Source organism: Pollachius pollachius (genome assembly GCF_949987615.1).
Source record: "Pollachius pollachius genome assembly, chromosome: 15".
Classification (NCBI taxonomy): Eukaryota; Metazoa; Chordata; class Actinopteri; order Gadiformes; family Gadidae; genus Pollachius; species Pollachius pollachius.
The window spans coordinates 427,819-452,403 of record NC_136948.1 but is presented as its reverse complement, the minus strand read 5'-3'; the positions used below and the strand labels follow the sequence as shown (position 1 = coordinate 452,403).

General features: G+C 47.2%; 1 protein-coding gene across 2 annotated transcripts; it reads right to left on the bottom strand.

The window, feature by feature from the left end:
* Window positions 1-2,645: 2,645 nt before the first annotated feature.
* ston2 (stonin 2) lies at window positions 2,646-24,054 on the bottom strand. 2 transcript variants are annotated; one of them, XM_079751982.1, is made up of 10 exons: window positions 23,556-23,849; window positions 23,145-23,211; window positions 20,761-20,965; window positions 19,493-19,633; window positions 16,196-16,354; window positions 11,281-12,656; window positions 8,256-8,576; window positions 7,106-7,388; window positions 3,516-3,718; window positions 2,646-2,879 (listed from the first exon to the last, which is right to left on the bottom strand). In XM_079751982.1, exons 3-10 carry the CDS (start codon window positions 20,852-20,854, stop codon window positions 2,796-2,798), a joined length of 2,661 nt encoding a protein of 886 aa, XP_079608108.1. In that variant the 5' UTR covers window positions 20,855-20,965; window positions 23,145-23,211; window positions 23,556-23,849; the 3' UTR covers window positions 2,646-2,795. The 2 variants fall into 2 exon arrangements, with proteins under 2 accessions (XP_079608108.1, XP_079608107.1); XM_079751981.1 differs by lacking the exons at window positions 23,145-23,211; window positions 23,556-23,849 and adding an exon at window positions 23,962-24,054.
* Window positions 24,055-24,585: the final 531 nt, after the last annotated feature.

The following is a 24,585-nucleotide window of genomic DNA, read 5'->3' as shown; positions in this document are numbered from 1 at the left end:
TTAGCATCAAACTTTAACTTTTGAGCTACCTCAATGTAGCAAGCATTTAATCAAAGTTCCATAATTCGTTTTAGAGGGTAATAAACACAATTGTGCCCTCTTTACATGTCAATGTACGTGAGAACCTTGTGACCAAACTGGTATCGGAACAAGAGGGGGCAACGTCGTCCTCTAGTGGAGAGTTATGAACGTCGCCCTCTAGTGGAGAGTTATGAACGTCGCCCTCTAGTGGAGAGTTATGAGCATCGCCCGCTAGTGGAGAGTTAAGAGCACTGAGAGATCAACCCCACCTCTATAGTACATCCAGCCTTCCCTAACCATTATGTCAATATCGTTTACGGCTTGTTTTGATTTTCAATGAATCGAATATATTTTACACATAGAATAGGCCAATGTTTTATATTTCATGATCTGTTTTAATTATTTTATAGCTAAAGGTTGAAGTGTGAGAGTCATAGCCAGTTTGGATTGTATTAGCCTACAATTCAAACAAGAAATATTTGAATATTATAACTAACGAACGAAACACCCTGATATGACATGATTGGGTCGTGAAATGTTTGGGTTTGCAGTTTTCATTGTATTTAAATAGTATGTTTAAATAGCTGTAATAACTTTATTATGCTGTTGACAATATAGTTATGCTCTTTCAATAAAGGTTTTTATTAATTTGATTCAACCAGAGCTCCACTCTCACGCACAGTGTGAGCCTTGAATTACCTTCACATGCTCTCACATGCCATTACGCAAACCTTTTCAGTAGTATCCCCTCTCCTATGATCATAGATCCTCCTCCGTCAGAGCCTCGCAGAGCTCTGAGATCTGAACCTGAAGCAGACAGGGCAGAGCTCATCAACTCAGAAAATGTACTCGAAAGGCCACGAAATTGGATTAAAACTGGAACGTTTTTTTTATTGATTTTCAAGTTGTTTAACGGTTTGATGTTTTAATTAAAGTGTTTTTTTAACTGAAGTGTTTGGTGAATTGAATGTCAAATCTTTCCTCCAATCATGTCCTTCAGATTACTTGTGATGGAGTGGAGGGAGCCGTTGGTTATGAACCAATGTTCAGCATGTTCTCCCTTTAAATATCTGTTCCAGTTCGTTTTTTTTTTCTGATGGGCCCGTGTTGTAACTCACAGTTCTCCAAGTACCCCAGGATCCCAGATATGTAACACAGCTTGCTGCCGCCATGGGACCAAGCAAACTAACTGGATCGACTCAAAAGTGTTCTAAATTCTACCCAACCTAAAAGGCTTCAACCTCTTCTGCACAAACCCCTTGACCAGAACCATGATAAAATCGGATCCATCTTGGGAGTTGCATTTTAAAGACGGAGACTGCTTGAAGACTAGGAGGGTTTCAAGACAGATAGCACATGAGCTGGTTAATACTATCCAAACAATAAAGACACTGCAAACTGCATTAGCTGATGAACTTGCGGTGTAGAACGCATGGTTGTCATTTTACAAATAAAAGATAAATAAGATCATCCCAAAGTTAGGGCTGTGCTGACGGTCCTGTTGGTTCAGTGTCCCCCAGCTGGCCTGAGCTACAATCTGGGGAAGGAGGGCCATTTTTATTTTGGACATTCATAAGGAGGGGTAGAAGAAGTCATGTACATATAACCTGGAGCTAGACCACAGACCATTTAAGCTAGAAATTTTTTTAATCTATTATTCATCAACAGATCAGGATCAGTACAGCTTGTTTAGTCAGCCTGCCGCTGCTGCCCATTTACATTAGTAGTACAGGTGCACATTGGACATGAGGTTCACATAAAGAGAAAGAAAAAGAAACATTAAAGACACAACGGTTTTGATCTTGACATCATAAAGCTATGTTTAGCATTACCAAATAATGTATCGGTATTGAGAATGTAAGCCAAATACTGACCAAACCAAAGGTTTATATACTGGAAGCAAATTGTATTAATGTTGACACATTTCCATGTAATCCTCATCATAATTGAGATGATATTGATGTGTAGCAGAATTAATGAATTCATTCATACCTTACTTTGTAGGTATGCTCTGAGGGGCACATTTGAAACCACACAGTTGTTCAAGCATGTTCATAAAGCTACTTAATTCATTCATACCAGAACAAAGGCGTCCTTATAACACCACTTTCAGTATCCAGTTAAACAAAGCCAACCTGTACCGCTTGGTTTCAGATGACTGCTGCTCATCTCACACTCAATAAGGCCACAATATCAAAGCGGGCAAGCCTCCGGTAGAAAAGTACAAAATGTGTGTCTGTAATCTCACAAGGCACATAGCAAATTAGATAGGCAGCTAACCCACTCCGTTTCTCCCTTAGATTACATACATTTAAGTAAAAATAGAATTCCACCCTGACGATAACGCTATAGATTAATAATCCATAATCAGTTAGTAATGTACCTCAAACAGGCAAAAAACAGCCGTTCGTTTTATGTTATTACATGTGAGCCGGAATCGTGCCAAACAAGACACTAGCAACCTCATTGTTGCGAAGGTAACACCAACAAGCCTTGCCCTAAGAAATAGCCCCGACCTAAAAGACAAGCCCTGCCCTAAAGACAAGCCCCGCCCTAAGGACAAGCCCCACCCTTAAGACAAGCCCCGCCCTAAAGAAGGCCCCGCCCTAAAGAAGGCCCCGCCCTAAAGACAGGCCCCGCCCTAAAGACAAGCCCCGCCTTAAAACAGGTGGCTTTGATTCAAAGTGCAAAAAGTTTCCCTGTTCTGTTTCCTGTTTCTCTTTTCCACCACATCGCTCTAGGGAGTTCAGTCAGTGGATCCAGTGGGCCATTCGTCACTGATGTGCACATTCTCCCGGCTGGTCCGCCGGCGTACTCCCTGTGTTCGGGATGTTCTCCCTCTTCTGCTCTATGGGGACCTGTTAAAAAATATATATATGTTCAGTTTTGTTTTGAGGTAATGCGGTAAATAAGTTTCACCACTAGGTGGCGATGGATGCCCGGTTTGTGATGTTTTTTAATTGTAATTTAATGGAGTGGTCTTAGTGCTGGACTGTGTTTGAAAGCAAATCTATACCTTCTCAGTATAATTCTTTCTCACAGTATAACGGCTACTAAAAGTGGCATTTCAAATGAATGTTTGTTTCATAAACAACAGAGAAAACTAAAATAAATTAAAAGACCAGAGCTACTGTTCCATACTGTTTGGTTTACTGTGGTTTCATAGGGGAGATAGCCGGTGGACTTACACTGCAGGGAGCTGCAGGTTGGAGCTAGCCTAGACGCCCCTGATATGGCTGACATATACAAAGAAGCTTCAAACCATTGTTAGTGAGCTGGTGGTTGTGTTTGAAGGACCACAGCCTGTCTGCTCCACTGATGAACTGATAATGATGGGAGCTCAGGTGGATGATGACATGCTGGGACAGGAGCTGGCACACCGAAGATTACTGGGACTCACCACTGTGTGTGTGTGTGTGTGTGTGTGTGTGTGTGTGTGTGTGTGTGTGTGTGTGTGTGTGTGTGTGTGTGTGTGTGTGTGTGTGTGTGTGTACCTGGTAGAAGAAGTGGGCCTTGTAGTTGATCCACTTTCTGACATCGGGCCGGTCGTCCACGGACAGCGAGCGCACCGTGGCCTGCGAGGCGGTGGCGGCTGGCATGTCGAACTCCACCTCCAGGTGGCGCTGCAGCGCCCGGGGCACCTCCTGGTCCGAGCCCAGCTCCAGGCGGAGGAAGAAGGTGTGCGGGTGACCCAGCGCTGAGGAGGAGGAGAGGAGGAGCAGACTAGTTAAAACATGTTGGTGTTTCAAAGAGGGAGCATCCAAAGAAAGGCTTCATAAGCACCAAATAGAGCTGAAATAGAGCTTAGATAACCAGATAGAGCTTAGAAACAAGATAGAGCTTAGATAACCAGATAGAGCTTAGATAACAAGATAGAGCTTAGATAACCAGATAGAGCTTAGATAACAAGATAGAGCTTAGATAACCAGATAGAGCTTAGATAACAAGATAGAGCTTAGATAACCAGATAGAGCTTAGATAACCAGATAGAGCTTGGATAACAAGATAGAGCTTAGATAACCAGATAGAGCTTAGATAACAAGATAGAGCTTAGATAACCAGATAGAGCTTAGATAACAAGATAGAGCTTAGATAACCAGATAGAGCTTGGATAACAAGATAGAGCTTGGATAACAAGATAGAGCTTAGATAACCAGATAGAGCTAAGATAGCATCCAGATAGAGCTAAGATAGCATCAAAATAGAGTTTAGTCAGCAAACAAATTAAATTAAAATGTTATCCTCCCCTGGATCCTCCCCATGTATATTTGTTAATCTCTATTCTTTATTAGAGTTTGGTGTCACACACACACACACACACACACAACAGAAGCTCCCCATGAATGGAGCTATCTCAGCTCTGTGGTTTTCTTGTCTCCCACTGGTAAAAGGTCCAATGACTCAATGTGATGCTAATGATTCACTCAGAGCGGAAGGGACGGTGTTTGCAGGGAAGGCAAATAAAGAAGCATATTCAAATGTAGGCTAAGAACTGTGGGGGTCAACTTTACAGGATGGAAATGTGTGAATGTTACAGAACGATGTTAAGGGTTAACATTAACTTAGCATTAACTACTGGATCAGAGAAGCCTTAGACTGAACCACAACAAAGTGGATACAAAGCAGAATCATGGAGAGGGAATGAGGGCAAGAAATCTGATGAGAGCAAAACCAAAGAGAGGCATAAGTAGGCAGCACTGGAGGTGTAACAATAGAAGGGCTGAATGGGGGGGGCCACAAAGGGCTGTGTGGCTCCTCTGGTTTGTGAGGTAACTCATGGTGACAGCGGGCATTGTGTGGTCCCAGCGGGCAGTGGTCCATCGGGCAGCGCTGAGCCTGCGGCCGAGCCCTCCACAGTGAGGGGGGGCTGAATAACACTGAGGCGGTCCGGCTTTAACCCAGAAACCAACGGGAGTGGGGGCCGTTCTCCTCTTATTAGCAAGTTACTCCAACAAACACACTCTACAGCAGGGGCCGGCAACTGGCGGTCCGCGGACCATAACTGGCCCACCAGACATAACATCAGGCCCGCCAGATAATTCTGAAGTTATATGATTGTTTTTTTTTGTTTTCTTTAGAATATCGAATATCTTTATCTGTTAGCTTAAATGTAAAAGGCCGGATACAGTGACATTTTTTTTCTTTCACAACCGTTTTTGAATTTAATCGTATCAAATCGTGCTACTACTCCCGGAAGGTTAGAGACACACTCGTCACGGTCACGCGTAAGCTGCGAGGGGCTGAGCGGGAGTTATTGGAAACTATGCAATATTAAATGAAATGGAACCCCCCTCTATAGGCCTATATACAACAACAATGGCGACCCAACATTACGTATTTTTGAGTGATACTGCACGCAGAGAAAGGCAGGAGCTGTTGACAAAAGTCCACAAAAGATTTAAGACGCCAACAAGGCCTCCAGCATAAGGGCTTCCTACACTGCCAAGCCGGTTCGGTCAAGGCTTGGCACGCCCGGCGATTTCACCGGCTTATCTCAAGTTTCCTGTGTAAAACCGAGGGGGTACAATCCCCCGTTCGTCACGGCGCAGGCTTTCTTGGTTCACTGGAGAAGGTGGGGCTGCGCACGAGTCTAGAGAATAATTTGCATATTCCCAAATGTTTTTATTTTTTTATGAATGAAGACACCCGCATGCAAGAATGAGTTCACGTCTGAGTGTAGGCTACAAACGCGATTAACTATTTACAAGTGCAAAAACGCCAACATATTCTTTATTTTGCTGACCACTTGGGTTAGGGATGGGTTAGGGTTTTTTATCCCGGCAAAAGCCTCGTAAGGACAGTTCCTCTGCGTCTCTCTCGTAGATCGCACCATCTTTCAACGTCTTTGTTTAATACGCCTGCATCACCTTCTCTCACATGATCAGCAGCTCGCGGATTTCACTTTCTCTCAAATTAGAACTGCTCATGATGATATCGCTGCGTTGTCTCTGCGGAGACAGTGCAGTACCACCTCTACCCAACGTGATCAGGCATGACATTTACGTGATTAGGGCATACACTTGTTTATATGTACGTCTTTCAAGAGTCATCGAGTGATTGGTAGGCATATGACTAAGCCAGCTTACGGGACTGCGTTGCAGTTCCAGATGCACTTTCATTAATCAATTCCTTGAACTAGCCTTTGATAATGTTCTGGCCCGCCACCTACTGGCTGGAAAGAAATTGGCCCGAGGCCAAACTTAGTTGCTGACCCCTGGTCAACAGAATGAATTAGCGATGACATAATTTTATTAGTATATATATGAATATATAACCTCCATATGTTCCAATGGAATGAACCTCTGTTTAAACGGAGGTCAGTCACACGGCCAACACATGCCCACACGTGCACTAACGCGCACATCACCACCTTATCGTCCCTGACCAGCAGCTCATGATGAGAGTTAACACTCATTAGACTCTGGGGGGGGCCATTAGACTCTGGGGGGGTCATTAGACTCTAGGGGGGTCATTAGACTCTTGGGGGGTCATTAGACTCTGGGGGGGGGGCATTAGACTCTAGGGGGGGTCATTAGACTCTGGGGGGGTCATTAGACTCTAGGGGGGTCATTAGACTCTAGGGGGGTCATTAGACTCTTGGGGGGTCATTAGACTCTGGGGGGGGGGCATTAGACTCTGGGGGGGGTCATTAGACTCTGGGGGGGGTCATTAGACTCTGGGGGGGGGGGGCATTAGACTCTGGGGGGGGTCATTAGACTCTGGGGGGGTCATTAGACTCTGGGGGGGGTCATTAGACTCTGGGGGGGTCATTAGACTCTGGGGGGGGGGGCATTAGACTCTGGGGGGGGTCATTAGACTCTGGGGGGGTCATTAGACTCTGGGGGGGGGGGCATTAGACTCTGGGGGGGTCATTAGACTCTGGGGGGGCGGGGCATTAGACTCTGGGGGGGGTCATTAGACTCTGGGGGGGTCATTAGACTCTGGGGGGGGGGGCATTAGACTCTGGGGGGGGGGGGCATTAGACTCTGGGGGGGGGGGCATTAGACTCTGGGGGGGTCATTACACTCTAGGGGGGTCATTAGACTCTGGGGGGGGTCATTAGACTCTGGGGGGGTCCAGTCACCTGAGTTCTTGTCGGGGAGGCGGGGGATCCTCCACACCACCGCTCTGAAGGCGGCCTCGTACTTCGCGGCGCCCAGCGTCACCCTCAGGGCGGGCTCCGCCCCCGAGGGGCCGGCCCAGCCCAGCCCCGCCCCCGAGGGGCCGGCCCTGCCCAGCCCCGCCCCCGAGGGGCCGGCCCTGCCCAGCCCCGCCCCCTTGTTGAAGCGCGCCTTCAGGGAGCGCTCCCCCCCCACTCCCTCCCACCGGAAGATCTTGGCCCAGATCTCAGGGATGGGGTAGCGGATCTATAGAGATATATACACATAGATATAGAGATGTAGATATATACACATAGATATAGAGATGTAGATATATACACATAGATATAGAGATGTAGATATATACACATAGATATAGAGATGTAGATATATACACATAGATATAGAGATGTAGATATATACACGTAGATGTACAGATGTAGATATATACACACGTAGATATACAGATGTAGATATATACACACGTAGATGTACAGATGTAGAGGGCTCCGCCCTCTACATGTATATCTACACCTCTATATCTACATGTGTATATATATATATATATATATAGAGACCTCTGAAGAATAAGTCCCGCCTCCAAGGCTCCGGTTCCCTGGGTCAAATGTCTTTAGGAAACAACGTGGGGGTTAGAATGATCAGACATAACAAACTCTGTAGGTGGCGAAGAAGTAAAAGCTGCTTGCGTTTTGACACTTTCTAGATTCCACTTGGGTTTTGATTGTCGGACTATCATTTATAATCGTTTCCTACTTTAACGGCACCGCCAATCCAAAACCAAAGTGGAATCTAGATGGAAAAAGTGTCATTCTAACCCCCATGTTGTTACCTAAAGACATTTGACCCAGGGAACCGGCGCCTCAGAGGCGGGACTTATTCTTCAGAGGTCTATTTATATATGTAGATATGTATATACGTAGATATGTATATACAAAGATATTTATACATGCAGATACTTATAAACATAGATATTTATACATATGTGGCTCTAGATGTTTCAAAATCAATGTGAACATCAGCGTTGTCAAAATGAGGCGTTCAAAGTACTGAAGGCATCATTTATTCTAGATATGAATATGTAAAGATATAATGCATAAAGGGGCGGCGTCTCACCGCCACGTCCTCACAGGGCACGGCGTTAAGCCCCTCCCCTCCGGGCGCCATCAGCAGCCAGGACTGCAACACGACCTCGGCCCCCGCCACGGCGGCGGTGGTCCGCAGGCTGAAGGGGAGGCTCCGCCCACAGAACGGCGTGCGGAAGCGGAGCAGCTCGAAGCGGCAGCGCGGCGGGGGGGTGAAGGCCACGGCGCGCGTGGACAGGAAGTGGGCGGAGTCGGCGTGGAGGGGGTGCAGCTCGGGGCCCTCCAGACGGATCCAGCGGGCGGTGCTGTTGGGGACGATGTCTCGGCGAGACACCAGCTCCTTCCCCTTCACCTGGGGGCGGGGTCAGGGGTCAGAGGTCAGGGGTCAGGGGTCATCACAGGGTACATAACCTCAGGGAACGCCCCAGCTCCTCCCCCTTCACCTGGGGGCGGGGTCAGGGGTCAGAGGTCAGGGGTCAGGGGTCATCACAGGGTACATAACCTCAGGGAACGCCCCAGCTCCTCCCCCTTCACCTGGGGGCGGGGTCAGGGGTCAGAGGTCAGGGGTCAGGGGTCATCACAGGGTACATAACCTCAGGGAACGCCCCAGCTCCTCCCCCTTCACCTGGGGGCGGGGTCAGGGGTCAGAGGTCAGGGGTCAGGGGTCATCACAGGGTACATAACCTCAGGGAACGCCCCAGCTCCTCCCCCTTCACCTGGGGGCGGGGTCAGGGGTCAGAGGTCAGGGGTCAGGGGTCATCACAGGGTACATGACATACAGTCATATTCATAGAGATAGAGTTAACATAGGGCCAGGGTCCGGGGAGGGGGGTAGAGTTAGGGTTAACCTAACTGCATTCACCTAAGGTAACATGAACCCTCTAACCTAGTTAACATGAACCCTTTAACCTAGTTAACATGAACCCTCTAACCTAGTTAACATGAACCCTCTAACCTAGTTAACATGAACCCTCTAACCTAGTTAACATGAACCCTCTAACCTAGTTAACATGAACCCTCTAACCTAGTTAACATGAACCCTCTAACCTAGTTAACATGAACCCTCTAACCTAGTAAACATGAACAATCGAACCTTAGTTAACATGAACCCTCTAACCTAGTAAACATGAACCCTCTAACCTTAGTTAACATGAACCCTCTAACCTAGTTAACATGAACCCTCTAACCCTAGTTAACATGAACTCCACTAGTTAACATGAACCCTCTAACCTAGTTAACATGAACCCTCTAACCTAGTTAACATGAACCCTCTAACCTAGTTAACATGAACCCTCTAACCTAGTTAACATGAACCCTCTAACCCTAGTTAACATGAACTCCACTAGTTAACATGAACCCTCTAACCCTAGTTAACATGAACCCTCTAACCTAGTTAACATGAACCCTCTAACCTAGTTAACATGAACCCTCTAACCTAGTTAACATGAACCCTCTAACCTAGTTAACGTGAACCCTCTAACCTAGTTAACGTGAACCCTCTAACCTAGTTAACCCTAACCCTCTAACCTAGTTAACATGAACCCTCTAACCTAGTTAACATGAACCCTCTAACCTAGTTAACCCTAACCCTCTAACCTAGTTAACATGAACCCTCTAACCTAGTTAACATGAACCCTCTAACCTAGTTAACCCTAACCCTCTAACCTAGTTAACCCTAACCCTCTAACCTAGTTAACATGAACCCTCTAACCTAGTTAACCCTAACCCTCTAACCTAGTTAACATGAACCCTCTAACCTAGTTAACATGAACCCTCTAACCTAGTTAACCCTAACCCTCTAACCTAGTTAACCCTAACCCTCTAACCTAGTTAACCCTAACCCTAACCTAGTTAACCCTAACCCTCTAACCTAGTTAACCCTAACCCTCTAACCTAGTTAACCCTAACCCTAACCTAGTTAACCCTAACCCTCTAACCTAGTTAACCCTAACCCTAACCTAGTTAACCCTAACCCTCTAACCTAGTTAACCCTAACCCTAACCTAGTTAACCCTAACCCTCTAACCTAGTTAACCCTAACCCTAACCTAGTTAACATGAACCCTCTAACCCTAGTTAACATGAACTCCACTAGTTAACATGAACCCTCTAACCTAGTTAACATGAACCCTCTAACCTAGTTAACATGAACCCTCTAACCTAGTTAACATGAACCCTCTAACCTAGTTAACATGAACCCTCTAACCCTAGTTAACATGAACTCCACTAGTTAACATGAACCCTCTAACCCTAGTTAACATGAACCCTCTAACCTAGTTAACATGAACCCTCTAACCTAGTTAACATGAACCCTCTAACCTAGTTAACATGAACCCTCTAACCTAGTTAACGTGAACCCTCTAACCTAGTTAACGTGAACCCTCTAACCTAGTTAACCCTAACCCTCTAACCTAGTTAACATGAACCCTCTAACCTAGTTAACATGAACCCTCTAACCCTAGTTAACATGAACTCCACTAGTTAACATGAACCCTCTAACCCTAGTTAACATGAACCCTCTAACCTAGTTAACATGAACCCTCTAACCTAGTTAACGTGAACCCTCTAACCTAGTTAACCCTAACCCTCTAACCTAGTTAACATGAACCCTCTAACCTAGTTAACATGAACCCTCTAACCTAGTTAACCCTAACCCTCTAACCTAGTTAACCCTAACCCTCTAACCTAGTTAACCCTAACCCTCTAACCTAGTTAACCCTAACCCTCTAACCTAGTTAACCCTAACCCTCTAACCTAGTTAACCCTAACCCTCTAACCTAGTTAACCCTAACCCTAACCTAGTTAACCCTAACCCTCTAACCTAGTTAACCCTAACCCTAACCTAGTTAACCCTAACCCTCTAACCTAGTTAACCCTAACCCTCTAACCTAGTTAACGTGAACCCTCTAACCTAGTTAACCCTAACCCTCTAACCTAGTTAACCCTAACCCTAACCTAGTTAACCCTAACCCTCTAACCTAGTTAACCCTAACCCTCTAACCTAGTTAACCCTAACCTAGTTAACCCTAACCCTCTAACCTACCCTAACCAGCCTCACCTGGGCGTCGTTGAGGCCCAGCTGGCAGCGCGGCCGTCCTGAGACCAGCGCCAGCACGCTGATCCGGGTGATGACCAGCTGCTGCTCCATGTGTCCGCCGCCCGCCGCCACCGTCCCGTAGAACTCGTCCCTGACCTCCACGTGCACCTCCTCCTCGGAGGGCTGGGGGGGGGCAGGGTCCGGGGGGGCAGGGTCCGGGGGGGGGCCGGCCAGCCGCCTCAGCAGCTGCAGCAGCGAGTGTCTGCAGCTCAGGTAGTCGTGGTAACAGGGAGTGGCCAGCTTGACCAGCTGCTGTCGCAGTGGCGACAGCGCGGCGGGCAGCGGCGACAGCGCAGCGGGCAGCTTGGAGCGCCGGCGTTCCCGGTACTGCAGCAGCTCCACGCTCAGCGTGTGCACGCGGCCGGCGTCCTCGTAGCTCTGGAGGCGGGGCTCCGACAGCTGGTGCTGCGGCAGCAGGCGCAGCGACCTGAAGGGTGCGTCCATCCCGCGCTCGTAGAAGAGCAGCAGGAAGCCGTCGTCCGACAGGCGCACGTAGATGGGCCCCCAGTGGCGCGACGACATGATGTTCTTCTTCTCCGGGATGCGCAGCAGCATGGCCCAGCCCTCCTGGGGGGCCATGTGGGGAGGAAGGTAAGGCTGCATCTCCTCCGGCCGCTCCAGTGCATCCTCGCCCTCCTCCACGCCCTCGTCACTGTCGGGGAAACCCCTACCCCCGGAGCCGTCGGGGTCAGAGAGCTGCAGGCTCCGCAGGTAGTCCAACTCGTTATTGATGGGGCCGTCCTGGAAAAGGTCTCCCCCTCCTCCCCCTCCTCCTCCTCCTCCTCCTCCAAATGGGAGGTGTGCCGCAGGGTTCTGTGGCTGGCGTGCGGGGGAAGGCGGGTCCAAGCCGGGGGCCAGGTGGCGGCCGCCTGCTGGGGCCCTGTGCCCTGCCTCCTCCACGCCCTCAAAGAAGGAGCTGAAGGGGTTGAGGCTGGAGGGTTTGACGTCGCTGAACGCCTCGTGGAGGAACGGGTTCCTCTTGGCGTAGGAGATGCTGCCGTCGCCTGGAGGTCGGGCGCCGGGCGGCGGGGGGTCCAGGAGGGGGTCCGTGAGCCCGTTGCTGGGCCCCCGGTTCTGGCCCTGAGCCCGGGCGACCACGTGGTTCCCGTTGCCGTCCTGGAGGCCGAGAGGAGGGGGGGGCGTGTTGTCCAGCCTGATGGGAGGGGGCAGCCCGGGGGGAGAGAGGTGCGGGGCGGTCCCGTCGTCATCGAAGGTCACCCAGGAAGTCAGCCGGCCGGCCAGGTCTGACGGGCTGCCGGTCGTCTGCCGGCCGCCGGAGCTGCAGCTGAGCGAGTCCACATCGATGCCCTCGTCGTTGGAGAACACGCACGCGTCAGCTGAGGAAGGGAACCGGAAAAAGGAAGTGCACAGAAAACATGCTGACCACCGGAGCATCTGTGTGTCAGCATCCCGTGATCATCTAGTGCAAGGACTAAATGAACGGCTGCACTCAAACACATGAAGACACCATGAGCAGAGAGGGAACTGATACAGGGTGGAACTGGGAATAGCACTACCAACCGTACTGCCACGAGCGTGGCAGTGGTTTAAATACCATAGATCTGTTTTGTGTTACTCTAACATAAGCAATTTAAAGGATGTGGTTGAAACCCGGCATACCGTGAAGCACAGAGCACATCTCCTCGGAACGTCAAGCCCACCAAACTGGAGTCACACGAAACTCTGAACAAGCCTCATGTGTAACGATTGGACCCTCATCTCATATCTGTACTGTTCTATTCGGTTTGTTCCACTGCAGTATTCCTCGAGAAAGGGAACCCAGTAAAGGGAGGAAAGCAGTCCTGTGGGATACAAATTGCCCAGAGAGAAGGACAGCCAAACAGAGACACAGACGCGAAAACCTAATCCACATAGAGACACATACGCCCACAGACACACACACACACACACACACACACACACACACACACACACACACACACACACACACACACACACACACACACTCACACACACACACACACACACACACCAATCCAGGGTGAATCGTAGCAATCTTTCCTTAATTAAAATTGGAATTAATATAAAAAAATGGACTTGCTTGATTATTCAACCTATTTAAAAACGAGGTTGTCCTTAAGACTCAAAACAACACATTTTTTAAATCAGCAATGACAAATGAAAAGAGCAGGAAATAAATTGTGTTTCACGTTACATCTGCGTTTGAATAGAATGTGTCAGAAACAGGTAATCACATGTCACTGCCCAGAGGAGTCAGCCCTTGGTGCCAGACCATTCCAGACCTGCTCATTCCTGATCCAACAGGAGTGGGAGCACCGGCAGCTCCAGGGAATGTGGAACGCTCTAGAAGCAATCATCTGGCAGCCGCTGCACCGATGCGGAGAGGTGAAACCCTGAGTCAGCACTCAAAAATGGGCACATACACACTCGCTCAAAAGACCCCCCCCCCCCCCCACAGACACACACATGGATTTTATGGAAGCTCTGATTTTATTACAACGGTTTTCTAGTTTTCCTCAACTCCCTCTTTTTCAAAATGTCTACGTAAAAAAATATATAAAGATTTCCTGGCCAACAGGCACTTTTCCTCACGCCTTCCATTTCATTCCCTAGTTTCAACCCAGATATTGATATATAATGGATTCCAGCACACTTAGTGACTTCATGCGAGTCATATTTCTAACCATGTGTTAAGGAAATGAGAAGGAAACAAACGCCCCGCCCTTGGCTATCACTTCTATGCAAACACAATAACTGAGTGCCCTTCTAAACCGTGACAAGGCAGCGAGCACAGACATAGCTCCAGGGAGAGGTAGTGCGCTTAACGCTACAAAAGACACACACAGGCTAGGGCTGTGTGTGTGTGTGTGTGTGTGTGTGTGTGTGTGTGTGTGTGTGTGTGTGTGTGTGTGTGTGTGTGTGTGTAATTCTGACCAATCATAAGCTATCCTTTCAATATCCTAGGGCTTTGCAGGGCTTGTCTGGACCTGAAGCCAACCCCCTCTTCCCTCCCTACTTTCACATCTAAATCTATGACTTTAAATTTTCCATTGAGATGTAAACAGGAAGTTTAAGAAAAGAACAACCTAATCTTTTTCTGACCAGATCTCTATTCCTGCCCACGTTATTCAGAGATCATGAGGCAACAACATAAAGATGCTGACAGGAGCAGTTAATTCTCCCAAGTCTCTTTTTTGTTTGATATTTGATATTTTTTCCAAGGAATGTGCCAGGAACAATGTTTAATATTATTAATATTGTGACACAACTATTTATTTTAAACTGCTACAGATGTTGTTGATCTGATAGAACTGAAAGAAAGTATGTTTGCTATCAAATACTCTCGGACACTCCCTAGATTTGATAATATAGTGTAATAATAATATAATATAATATAATATAATATAGAGTCCTCATCCAGACGCAAGGACGACAGCCGACTGCTCATAACAGAGCTGGGACATTCAAAGGCCCTGTATGAAGGGGCATATTAATGTACAGTACGTGTTTCCTCAAGCACTGAAAGAAGAAACGCTCCATTTGGTTTGGGACAGTCCTGGGGGGGTGCTGTCAAAGTGTGGTGACCTTGAACATATCAATGGAAAAACACGCCACGCATGTCAGTGTGTCTCAAGCAGCGTGAGGGGAACCCTGGGCAGAGCCTCACGTGTTATGGTCTCAATGCTCAGCCTGACTGGTCCTGCTGGGGGCCTCATAGCGCTGCTGCTGGTAGCTGCTGCTAACCCAACGTCTCGAGCCTGGCCCCGTTGCCGCTGTGAGCTACACGGGCAACGCCCTGAACACCCACATCCCTCCTATGGATCAATAGTAGCTGAGCTTATCTTATTAAACCAAAACCAAAAGTCTGCTCCCACAGTTCTGAATCCTAGCCTTGATGTTTGTGTCTTTGACAGAATGGAAAGAGCACGGATAAATCATGAGAACAACACACACACATGTGTGCGCACCAGACCACACGCACGCACGCACACTGTGCTATCTAATCTCGTCCTCTGTGAGTCCGGTATCCGCCCATTGAACATCGTCCTCGGACAAAAGAGGAGATTAAACTTCTATCGTTCTCTTACTTGAAGTAACTTAAAACAACAAATTATAATATAAGAACTTTGTTTAATTACTGCGTGACATTTACAGATAAAAACCCTTTGTGACTGTCTGACCATAAATATTACAGCTGATACTGACATACTCCTAAAGTGGCAATCTCACAGAGCTTCACTACGGTCCCTTGGCAAATATGGAAAGAAGCCATCCGCCACCAGCCTGAAGACTAGCGCTAGCTGCGCTACCAACGCTCTCCTGAAACCACCACCGATCTGGGATGGAGAACGCCCCACAGACTGCCTCTCTCGGGAGATTAATGGATGAAGGGGAAGAGACCTTTGCGATTGACACTTTATGATCTTCTCCTCAGTTGGTCTGAGTCCTGCTGAGGAGGTCAGACTCCACCCATCACCTCCCCCGGGTCAGGCTCCACCCATCGCCTCCCCCGGGTCAGGCTCCACCCATCGCCTCCCCCGGGTCAGGCTCCACCCATCGCCTCCCCCGGGTCAGGCTCCACCCATCACCTCCCCCGGGTCAGGCTCCACCCATCACCTCCCCCGGGTCAGGCTCCACCCATCACCTCCCCCGGGTCAGGCTCCACCCATCACCTCCCCCGGGTCAGGCTCCACCCATCACCTCCCCCGGGTCAGGCTCCACCCATCACCTCCCCCGGGTCAGGCTCCACCCATCACCTCCCCCGGGTCAGTCTCCACCCATCGGCTCCCCCGGGTCAGGCTCCACCCATCACCTCCCCCGGGTCAGGCTCCACCCATCACCTCCCCCGGGTCAGTCTCCACCCATCAGCTCCCCCGGGTCAGCCTCCACCTACCTTTGAGTGACGGCTCCTCTGGGCCGGGGTCCACAGAGCTGAGGTCACAGGGCGACGCCCCACTGCTGGCCAAGCTCTGCTCGGATTGGCCAGTCCAACTGCTCTCTGAAGTGGGTGCAGTGCTCCAGAAGCTGGCGGTCGAGCATACACTGTGGCGGGCTGCGCACACACACACACACACACACACACAGACACACACACACACAAACTTAGAGAACGCCCAATAACAGTGGTGGATAACATCTGAAAGCTGTGGTATATTTAACTCCCTGCCTTATTTTATGTGCTTTGATCTAATAAAAATAAAAGCATAGAAATCCAATAGGTTGGCCTTGACTTAGGTCTGTAACGTTGGCTATTACAATACATTATACATAATGCATTATATATAATATACTATATATATAATATACATAATGCTATGGGTGTTAAAGAACAGAAGGTCAGAGCTCCATGGCAGCATTTAACAACTGGAACTATGCCAACCATATCAAATAAACACATCTCACTTCTTAAACCAAATGCAGGATTAATTCCTCTTTCTCCCTGAATAGATTGCCTACTCAGAATAGGGAGGACTTTTTCCGTATTCCTGCCATCATCCATCCATCTCTTTATCCACTTTCAATTGACCCTACATCCCCCAGGTCTTTAGTGTGGTGACACTTTAGTGGTGTCTTTAGTTTAATCTCCAACTCCCTCTTTCTACGTCCATAAATGGACGGTTTAATAACGACGGGGACGTCCTTCTGTCTGGCCGTTATCAGGCCGTATAAAAACGACTTGGTCACACCGGCTCCTAAATGTCTATAATTAAACCTTTTAATCATCAGTAAAAGCGCCTTGACTCTTATCTCTAGTAAAACAACAAGTTGAGAGCTATGAGTAACAAAGGTTAAAAGATGGACATTCCCAAAGTTAACTAACGGGAATGAGGCTGGGAGCGTGTGAAGCACTAGGATGTCCTGATCCCTGCCGGAGTTGTCACAAAGACCAAGCTGAACCAGGAGTTGGCCTCAAACCACGCCTCGTGTCCCAACTGGAACACAGGAACCATAGCGCAAACGGCAGATGCAGAATCCCATTTCAAATCACAAATAAAAGATGCTTTCAGACATACGTGTATGTCCTGATAATCTCCTGATATTCTCCTGACAACATATCCTGACATTTGTACCCTCAAATTGTCCTGAAAAAAAGTATTATTATAAAATAACATATAAGATGATCGCGATAAGTTCTGCCCGTTCTGCTTCTGTGCTGTCTGCGGTCAAACCAAAACAAACTAGAGCGACAGCAACCTTATTCTGCCTCTTGTGAACTTAGACCCTACGGCAGGGATGGGCAACTGGCGGCCCGTGGGCCGCATATGGCCCGCATCCTCACTCAGTCAGGCCCGCACTTAATTATAAATATATATATATATATAGAATCCTATATATATATATATATATATATATATATATATATATATATATATATATATATATATATCTGTTCATAGAATTCAAAGGCAAACCCATGCGTCTAGTTTGCTTAGAAACGATATCAGTCATGAAAGATTTCCACTTAAGTCGCCACTACAACTACTACATCTGCAAAGAATACCATGCTTGTTGGGTTTGAGTTCATTGAGTTGTTGCACTTAATGTTGGGCCACTGTTTTTCAGTTTTGTGACATCATTGAACGATGATGTATGTGAGCCTTTTGCAATGATATAAATACTAACCATTCATGTGGCTGTTTGAGCATGAAAAACATGAAATTAATGTATGTTGGTTCAATTAACATACCGTACATAGGTTATGATTCTGGAAGATTTTTTAGGTAGTGGCCCCAAAATGCACCAGAATACAGGAAATCATATCTGCCAAATTTCAAAATGTTGTAGCTTCTCTCAGCTTACATTTAGTTGAAGTGCACAGTCATGTGGCCCTCTGATGGTTATGATGAAAAGTGTGGCCCTCTTCATCATGAAAGTTGCCCATCCCTGCCTTACAACCTATCCCTTCCCCTTCCAAGCCACCGTTGATTCTACTAATGTCTGAAATACACCGATGTCCGCATATAAAGCATCAAGTGGGAATCACCCTCAGGATCTGTCTGACACACATCCATAAATCCATAAATACACCTCCACTGTGAAGAAACATCCTACAGCATCAAAATACCATTTACAGTGGTACTGTGGCCAGTTGTGGCCAGTTTGAAGAGGCTTAAGCTCACAATGAGTTCCCCCCCCCCCCCGCAGACTATGGAAAAAAGCTGTCATCATCCACCAAAGCACATGCACACACATCCACATCTCAGCGTGAGTGACCTCCTGCTTCAGCGCCGACATCGTGACCAGTATCTCATTCATGCTGAAACCATGACCCTCCCCCCCTCGTATTCACAGGGCTCACATGACACCACTCTGATCTTCCACCCCCCCCCCAGTGGATTCCAGTTCCTGCTGTTTCTGCCACTAAACCAACGGTGTCCCACGGACTAAGGCCCGGGGGGGTCACCAGGGGGTTACAGATGCTATCACGTTCGTGTTCCTGTTCACACTGACTGCCCTGCATGCTGCCCCCCATTGAAACACGCATGATCTCATGACCAAGACTCCCACCGATGTTCGTGAAATGTGTGTTTGGGAAGGTGTTTTGGACTTACTACGAATGATCACTTATATTAATACAGTAAGCGACGCAGTACGTTTGTTGGGTAAACTAGTTGGAATGCATTCCTACGGCGAAACGGTGCATCCTAGGAGAACATTGCAGGTCTCGCTGGTGGTTGTGAACAGTCTTGTGAAATGTGTTTTACTAGAGAACAGCGAGGGAAGGCAAAGCAAGGGTTTGATAGTGTGCAAGTGCATTCAGTATTACATCTGATTCCAATGCACTTTAAATTTGGGTTAGGCCAATGCTATGCCAGCTGACTTCAGCTGAGTGCATCAAACAGGTTGGTGTAATTATATCTATCTTATATGTCATTCAGATGCCACTATTGCTGCAGAGTTGTCTCTGCAGCAATAGTGATAAACATAAAAAAAATAGTTTTAGGGCACAAGCTTGTTTAAAAACGGCTCCCTTGCTGAAAGCCTTTCAGATGGTCATCTGTAGCGAGGCCATGAGGTTTGAGATAAGGCTGAGTGATGTGAAAGCTTCATTAACCAGCACACTGCAATGGTCTCCTTCATGCAGGCCAACATGTTATGGTGTCTCATTTCTCCGGCATGCTGTACGAGGGGAGGCTGTGGCGACGGTGATGGCTGAGTGACAGGGAGGGAGGAGGGGTGCGTGCCGTACCTTTTACCTGAGGTGGAAGTGGAGGGGAGGGCCAGGGGTTCTCATCGAACAGAACCCAGGCATTCTGCGGTGTGGGTGGAGCCAAGCCACCTGATGGAGGATCAGCAGGGGCGGAGCTAGACTCCAAGAATCCATGAGCCACTGAAAATAATGCACAATATGATCAGTTCAGACGGCTGAGAATGGCTGCTATGTCGCAAAGGAAATACATTTCCATGTTTTATTTTACAAGTTTGCAAGATAGGGTGTATTCTATGGTGAAGGTCAATTAGGGTTGTAATATGTGCATATATGGATAGGAGGTTGAACGTTCAATTTTGTTTTCACAATTGAGTGTGTATGCCCATCGAAAGACATGCCAAACAGTTTAACTATATATGTATTAGTTATCATAGCCTCCAGATACACGTCTGTGGCATGTACAACAGCATACCACAACCCCGCCTTTTAGCGAGTCTAAAGACTCTGAAGCTGCCAGCGAACCATTTCCATGTTTCTGGAAATGAGATGATCCCTTAGCCCAGCCCAGCTCTTCACCAGACACCAGATCAGACACCAGTTCAGACACCAGATCAGACACCAGTTCAGACACCAGTTCAGACACCAGTTCAGACACCAGTTCAGACACCAGATCAGACACCTGATCAGACACCTGATCAGACACCAGTTCAGACACCAGTTCAGACACCAGTTCAGACACTGTTTACTCTGGGGGATGAGGTGGAGAATTCCACATGCACTCTAACCACTAACCCTGTAATGTTTTTCTCTCTCTCTTTTAAGTAGACATCAAAATACCGGCAGCTGAAGATGCAACTGCCAACACCCTTCTTACTCCCATGGAGAAGGCCTGTGTGTGCGTTCAACATACAGGAAGCAACACACAGAAACCTGGAACAGGATTTGACCCGACACCTCGGCGAGTGTAGTGTTAGTCTGGCTTTAATGAGAAAGAAGCAAGACGTTGTTTTTGTTGTAACTGCTCTGTTCAGATATTAAGCCGGCCAGTTAATGTCATCAAACATTTTGACCTTCCGTTATGGATGTACTTATAAATAGTACATCCACATTATTTTAAAACGTTGTAAAAATAATATTTGAATATTGACGTACTTTGTTGTATAGTTGGATAATATGTGTATGAAAATGAGCTGAGGAACGACCACAATAGGCATCGCTCCCCGTGGTCACAGAGACGTGTCCATCCCTAGTCGGGGTAAGTGCTTGTGTGACAGTGTGACCTGGTGCTGCCGTTAGGGAGGCTGTACCTGCTGGAGGCTCCGTCCGGGGTCCTGAGGCATCCTCCACAAACTCCACCCAGCCCAGCCGGTCCGGAGGGCAGCCATTGGCCGCCGTCGCCATGATCAGGGTGTGTGTGTGCGTGTCTGTGTGTGTCTGTGTGTGTGCGTGTCTGTGTGTGCTGAAAGTGCTTTAACACCGAATACACACATGCTCAGCAGATTCCACTCATATCTGTGGAGGAGACAAAAGAAAAAGTACAAACTTGTTTAGGTGCACAGAAAAGTAATTCAACCATCTCCTCTACACAACACACAGTGAGGCTAGTTTCATACTATGGCTGGCCGTCCAGATTGGCATAGATGCCAATCTATTCCCTGGTAACAGATGCCAATCTGTTCACTAGTACCCTATTCCCAGGTACTGATAAGAATGGCGATAGGTGCTTCTGATGCAATCCCGAATGCTGTTGTCAGGCACAGCTCAAAATGCTACAAGCGTGTGATTGTTGCTAGCGCCTTTCCAGCACGGAGGGAAATGCTGCTCGCCAGGCAGATATGAAGTCAAATGAAAAGTGTGGCAGCATGAGATCCTCTGCCCAGGAGCCCAGAGAGGAAGATGAGGAGGAACCAGGAGCCCAGAGAGGAAGATGAGGAGGAACCAGGAGCCCAGAGAGGAAGATGAGGAGGAACCAGGAGCCCAGAGAGGAAGATGAGGAGGAACCAGGAGCCCAGAGAGGAAGATGAGGAGGTAGGAGAGGATGGGATTCAAACAATGATAGAGAAGGCTATCATATGAGATAGCAACCATCTCATAAGATGGTAACAATCTCATATTATGGCATGGTTACTATCATATGAGATGGTTACCATCATATGAGATGGTTACTATCATATGAGATGGTTACTATCATATGAGATGGTTACTATCATATGAGATGGTTACCATCATATGAGATGGTTACTATCATATGAGATGGTTACCATCATATGAGATGATTACTATCATATCATATGAGATGGTTACTATCATATGAGATGGTTACTATCATATGAGATGGTTACCATCATATGAGATGATTACTATCATATCATATGAGATGGTTACTATCATATGAGATGGTTACTATCATATCATATGAGATGGTTACTATCATATGAGATGGTTACCATCATATGAGATGGTTACTATCATATGAGATGGTTACTATCATATCATATGAGATGGTTACTATCATATGAGATGGTTACCATCATATGAGATGGTTATCATCATATGAGATGGTTACTATCATATGAGATGGTTACTATCATATCATATGAGATGGTTACTATCATATGAGATGGTTACCATCATATGAGATGGCTATTATCATATGAGAAGGTTATTTTCATATGAGATGGTTACTATCATATGAGATGGTTACTATCATATGAGATGGTTACCATCATATGAGATGGTTGCTATCATGTGAGATGGTTACTATCATATGAGATGGTTACTATCATATGAGATGGTTACTATCATATCATATGAGATGGTTACTATCATATGAGATTGTTACTATCATATGAGATGGTTACTATCATATGAGATGGTTACCATCATGAGATGGTTACTATCATATGAGATGGTTACTATCATATGAGATGGTTATAATCATATGAGATGGTTACTATCATATGAGATGGTTACTATCATATGAGATGGTTACTATCATATGAGATGGTTACTATCATATCCTCAGTGACCTTGTTTTATTTTGACTGACTTTTTTTTATAACCAAAATGCTTTTTTTGAAATAATAATTTATTTATAGATCTTTAAACGGTTTTGCATATTTTTATCCCTTCCAAATAAAAGTTTCATCAAAAGCCAAATCCAAAGTAGTGTTTAATACAGGCAGATGGATGGGGTACATCCGTGTGCAATCCACTAGACTCTAGAGGAAACGGTTGTGGCAGAGGGCTGGGAGGGAGATAAGAGGAAGAGCGTCAGCAAGGATTCTACAGGAAACTTTTGTTCTCCAAATGGGAAGACATGCTGCCACTGTATGATAGCACACACACCGTCACACACGCTGTCATTGTGTGTTCCTATAGCCACAGAGTTACCAAAGGTCCTATTGTCCCAAATGTGTAGAGAGAAAATAACAAGAGGGAGCGAGTGAGGAGGAGAAAATAAGTTATATTAGTAAAACAATTCCAGGGGAGAGAAGGGTGTAGTTAGAGTTCGATGAGATAAAAAAATCTCTCTCTCTCTCTCTCTCTCTCTCTCTCTCTCTCTCTCTCTCTCTCTCTCTCTCTCTCTCTCTCTCTCTCTCTCTCTCGAGGGCTGGTCGGCCTGAGAGCAGGCCAATGTGTGGACGTAATCAACACACCCCTGTGCTCAGCATCGCAGCACTAGACTCACAGTGACCGCTGTTTGGCAGAGGAGAAATGAATGCCGTCAATCATCCAGAGGGAGTGAGCGGCTGTCTCTGGAAGGGGAAGCAATTACCATCGTGTTGCTACAGGAGTTTGTCTGTAACCAAGAGAGTGGGTGAAGCTTCTTTTACCAGGAGCTCTCAGATATGCTCGTGTCAATGCAAACACAAATATGGACAGTCGCAGTCCCACATGTGCCTGAGAATCTACTGTGCACAGATTTAAGTAGAAATTGTTGCACATAGGCCTATAGATCTATTTCTTTATATTGTTGGTTAGTTCCTCTTTTATCTTACTGGCTGCCGCTCCATCGAGCCCCTATCATTTCCATTAAAAGTTCCCCTACATTGTGAGGGTAATCCAACAGTGAGTGGCCCCCTGTAGATCAAGAGTTTACCAGAACCGCCGGAGCCTGACTTCACTCTGCCTGGACTCGCGCTGAGCGCTCAGCCGAGGGCCGGCGGTCGAAGCCCGTCCTGAACCTGTCCAATGACGTCACTCAACGGACAGAAAGTCAACGGCAGAACATTTTAACCGATCCCTAACTGGAGGGCGCTCCGCAGCACGTCACACACACACACACACACACACACACACGCACACACACACACACACACACACACACACACACACACACAATAAGCCAAAGTATCTCCCTCTTTAACATTAAGCGCTCTGGCACCAAACGTCTGTTCCGATCAGCGGCTCTCCGCCGCTACTGAAACAAAGTAGCGTCCACACCTGGAACTGAGAACAAAGTAGCGTCCACACCTGGAACTGAGAACAAAGTAGCGTCCACATACCTGGGTCAGTTGTTCGGGTTCCGGTTGCTCCAAACCAGCTCTTCACGGAGGAGAGTTCAACTAAATTGTAGTGCGCGCTACGCAGACCCGATTACACACTGCGTGACTGGGCAAGCTCCCGCAAGCACCGCCGCTCTTACCGGCCTGGGATTGGCCAGACGGGCCTCCCGGCCTGGGATTGGCCCTGGGACTGGCCAGGCGGGTCTGCCGGCCTTGGATTGGACAGGCGGCTCTCCCGGACCGGCCCGTGATTGGCCAGACGGCTCTCCCGGAATTTGCCTGTGTTTACACGACAAATAAAGAGTCATCGAGGAGCCGCTCGAGCTTCCAGCTGTTTATGAACCACGTGGGCTGTTTGGCTGGTTGTTGTTCAATGTGTTGTGTTATTTCGTATTTTGTTTGTTTGTTAAAATCAGATCCAATACAATATATCAAATACGCTACGAATCAAATAATGAGTTATCAGACGAAGCAAGCTTGACCATTATGACTCTGGGTTACGTAGTTTACATTTAGACATTTACATTTAGGGCATTTAGCAGACGCTTTTATCCAAAGCGACTTACAATAAGTGCATTTGTTACAATAAGTACATTAGTACATTATAAGTACAAAACGTAGTCT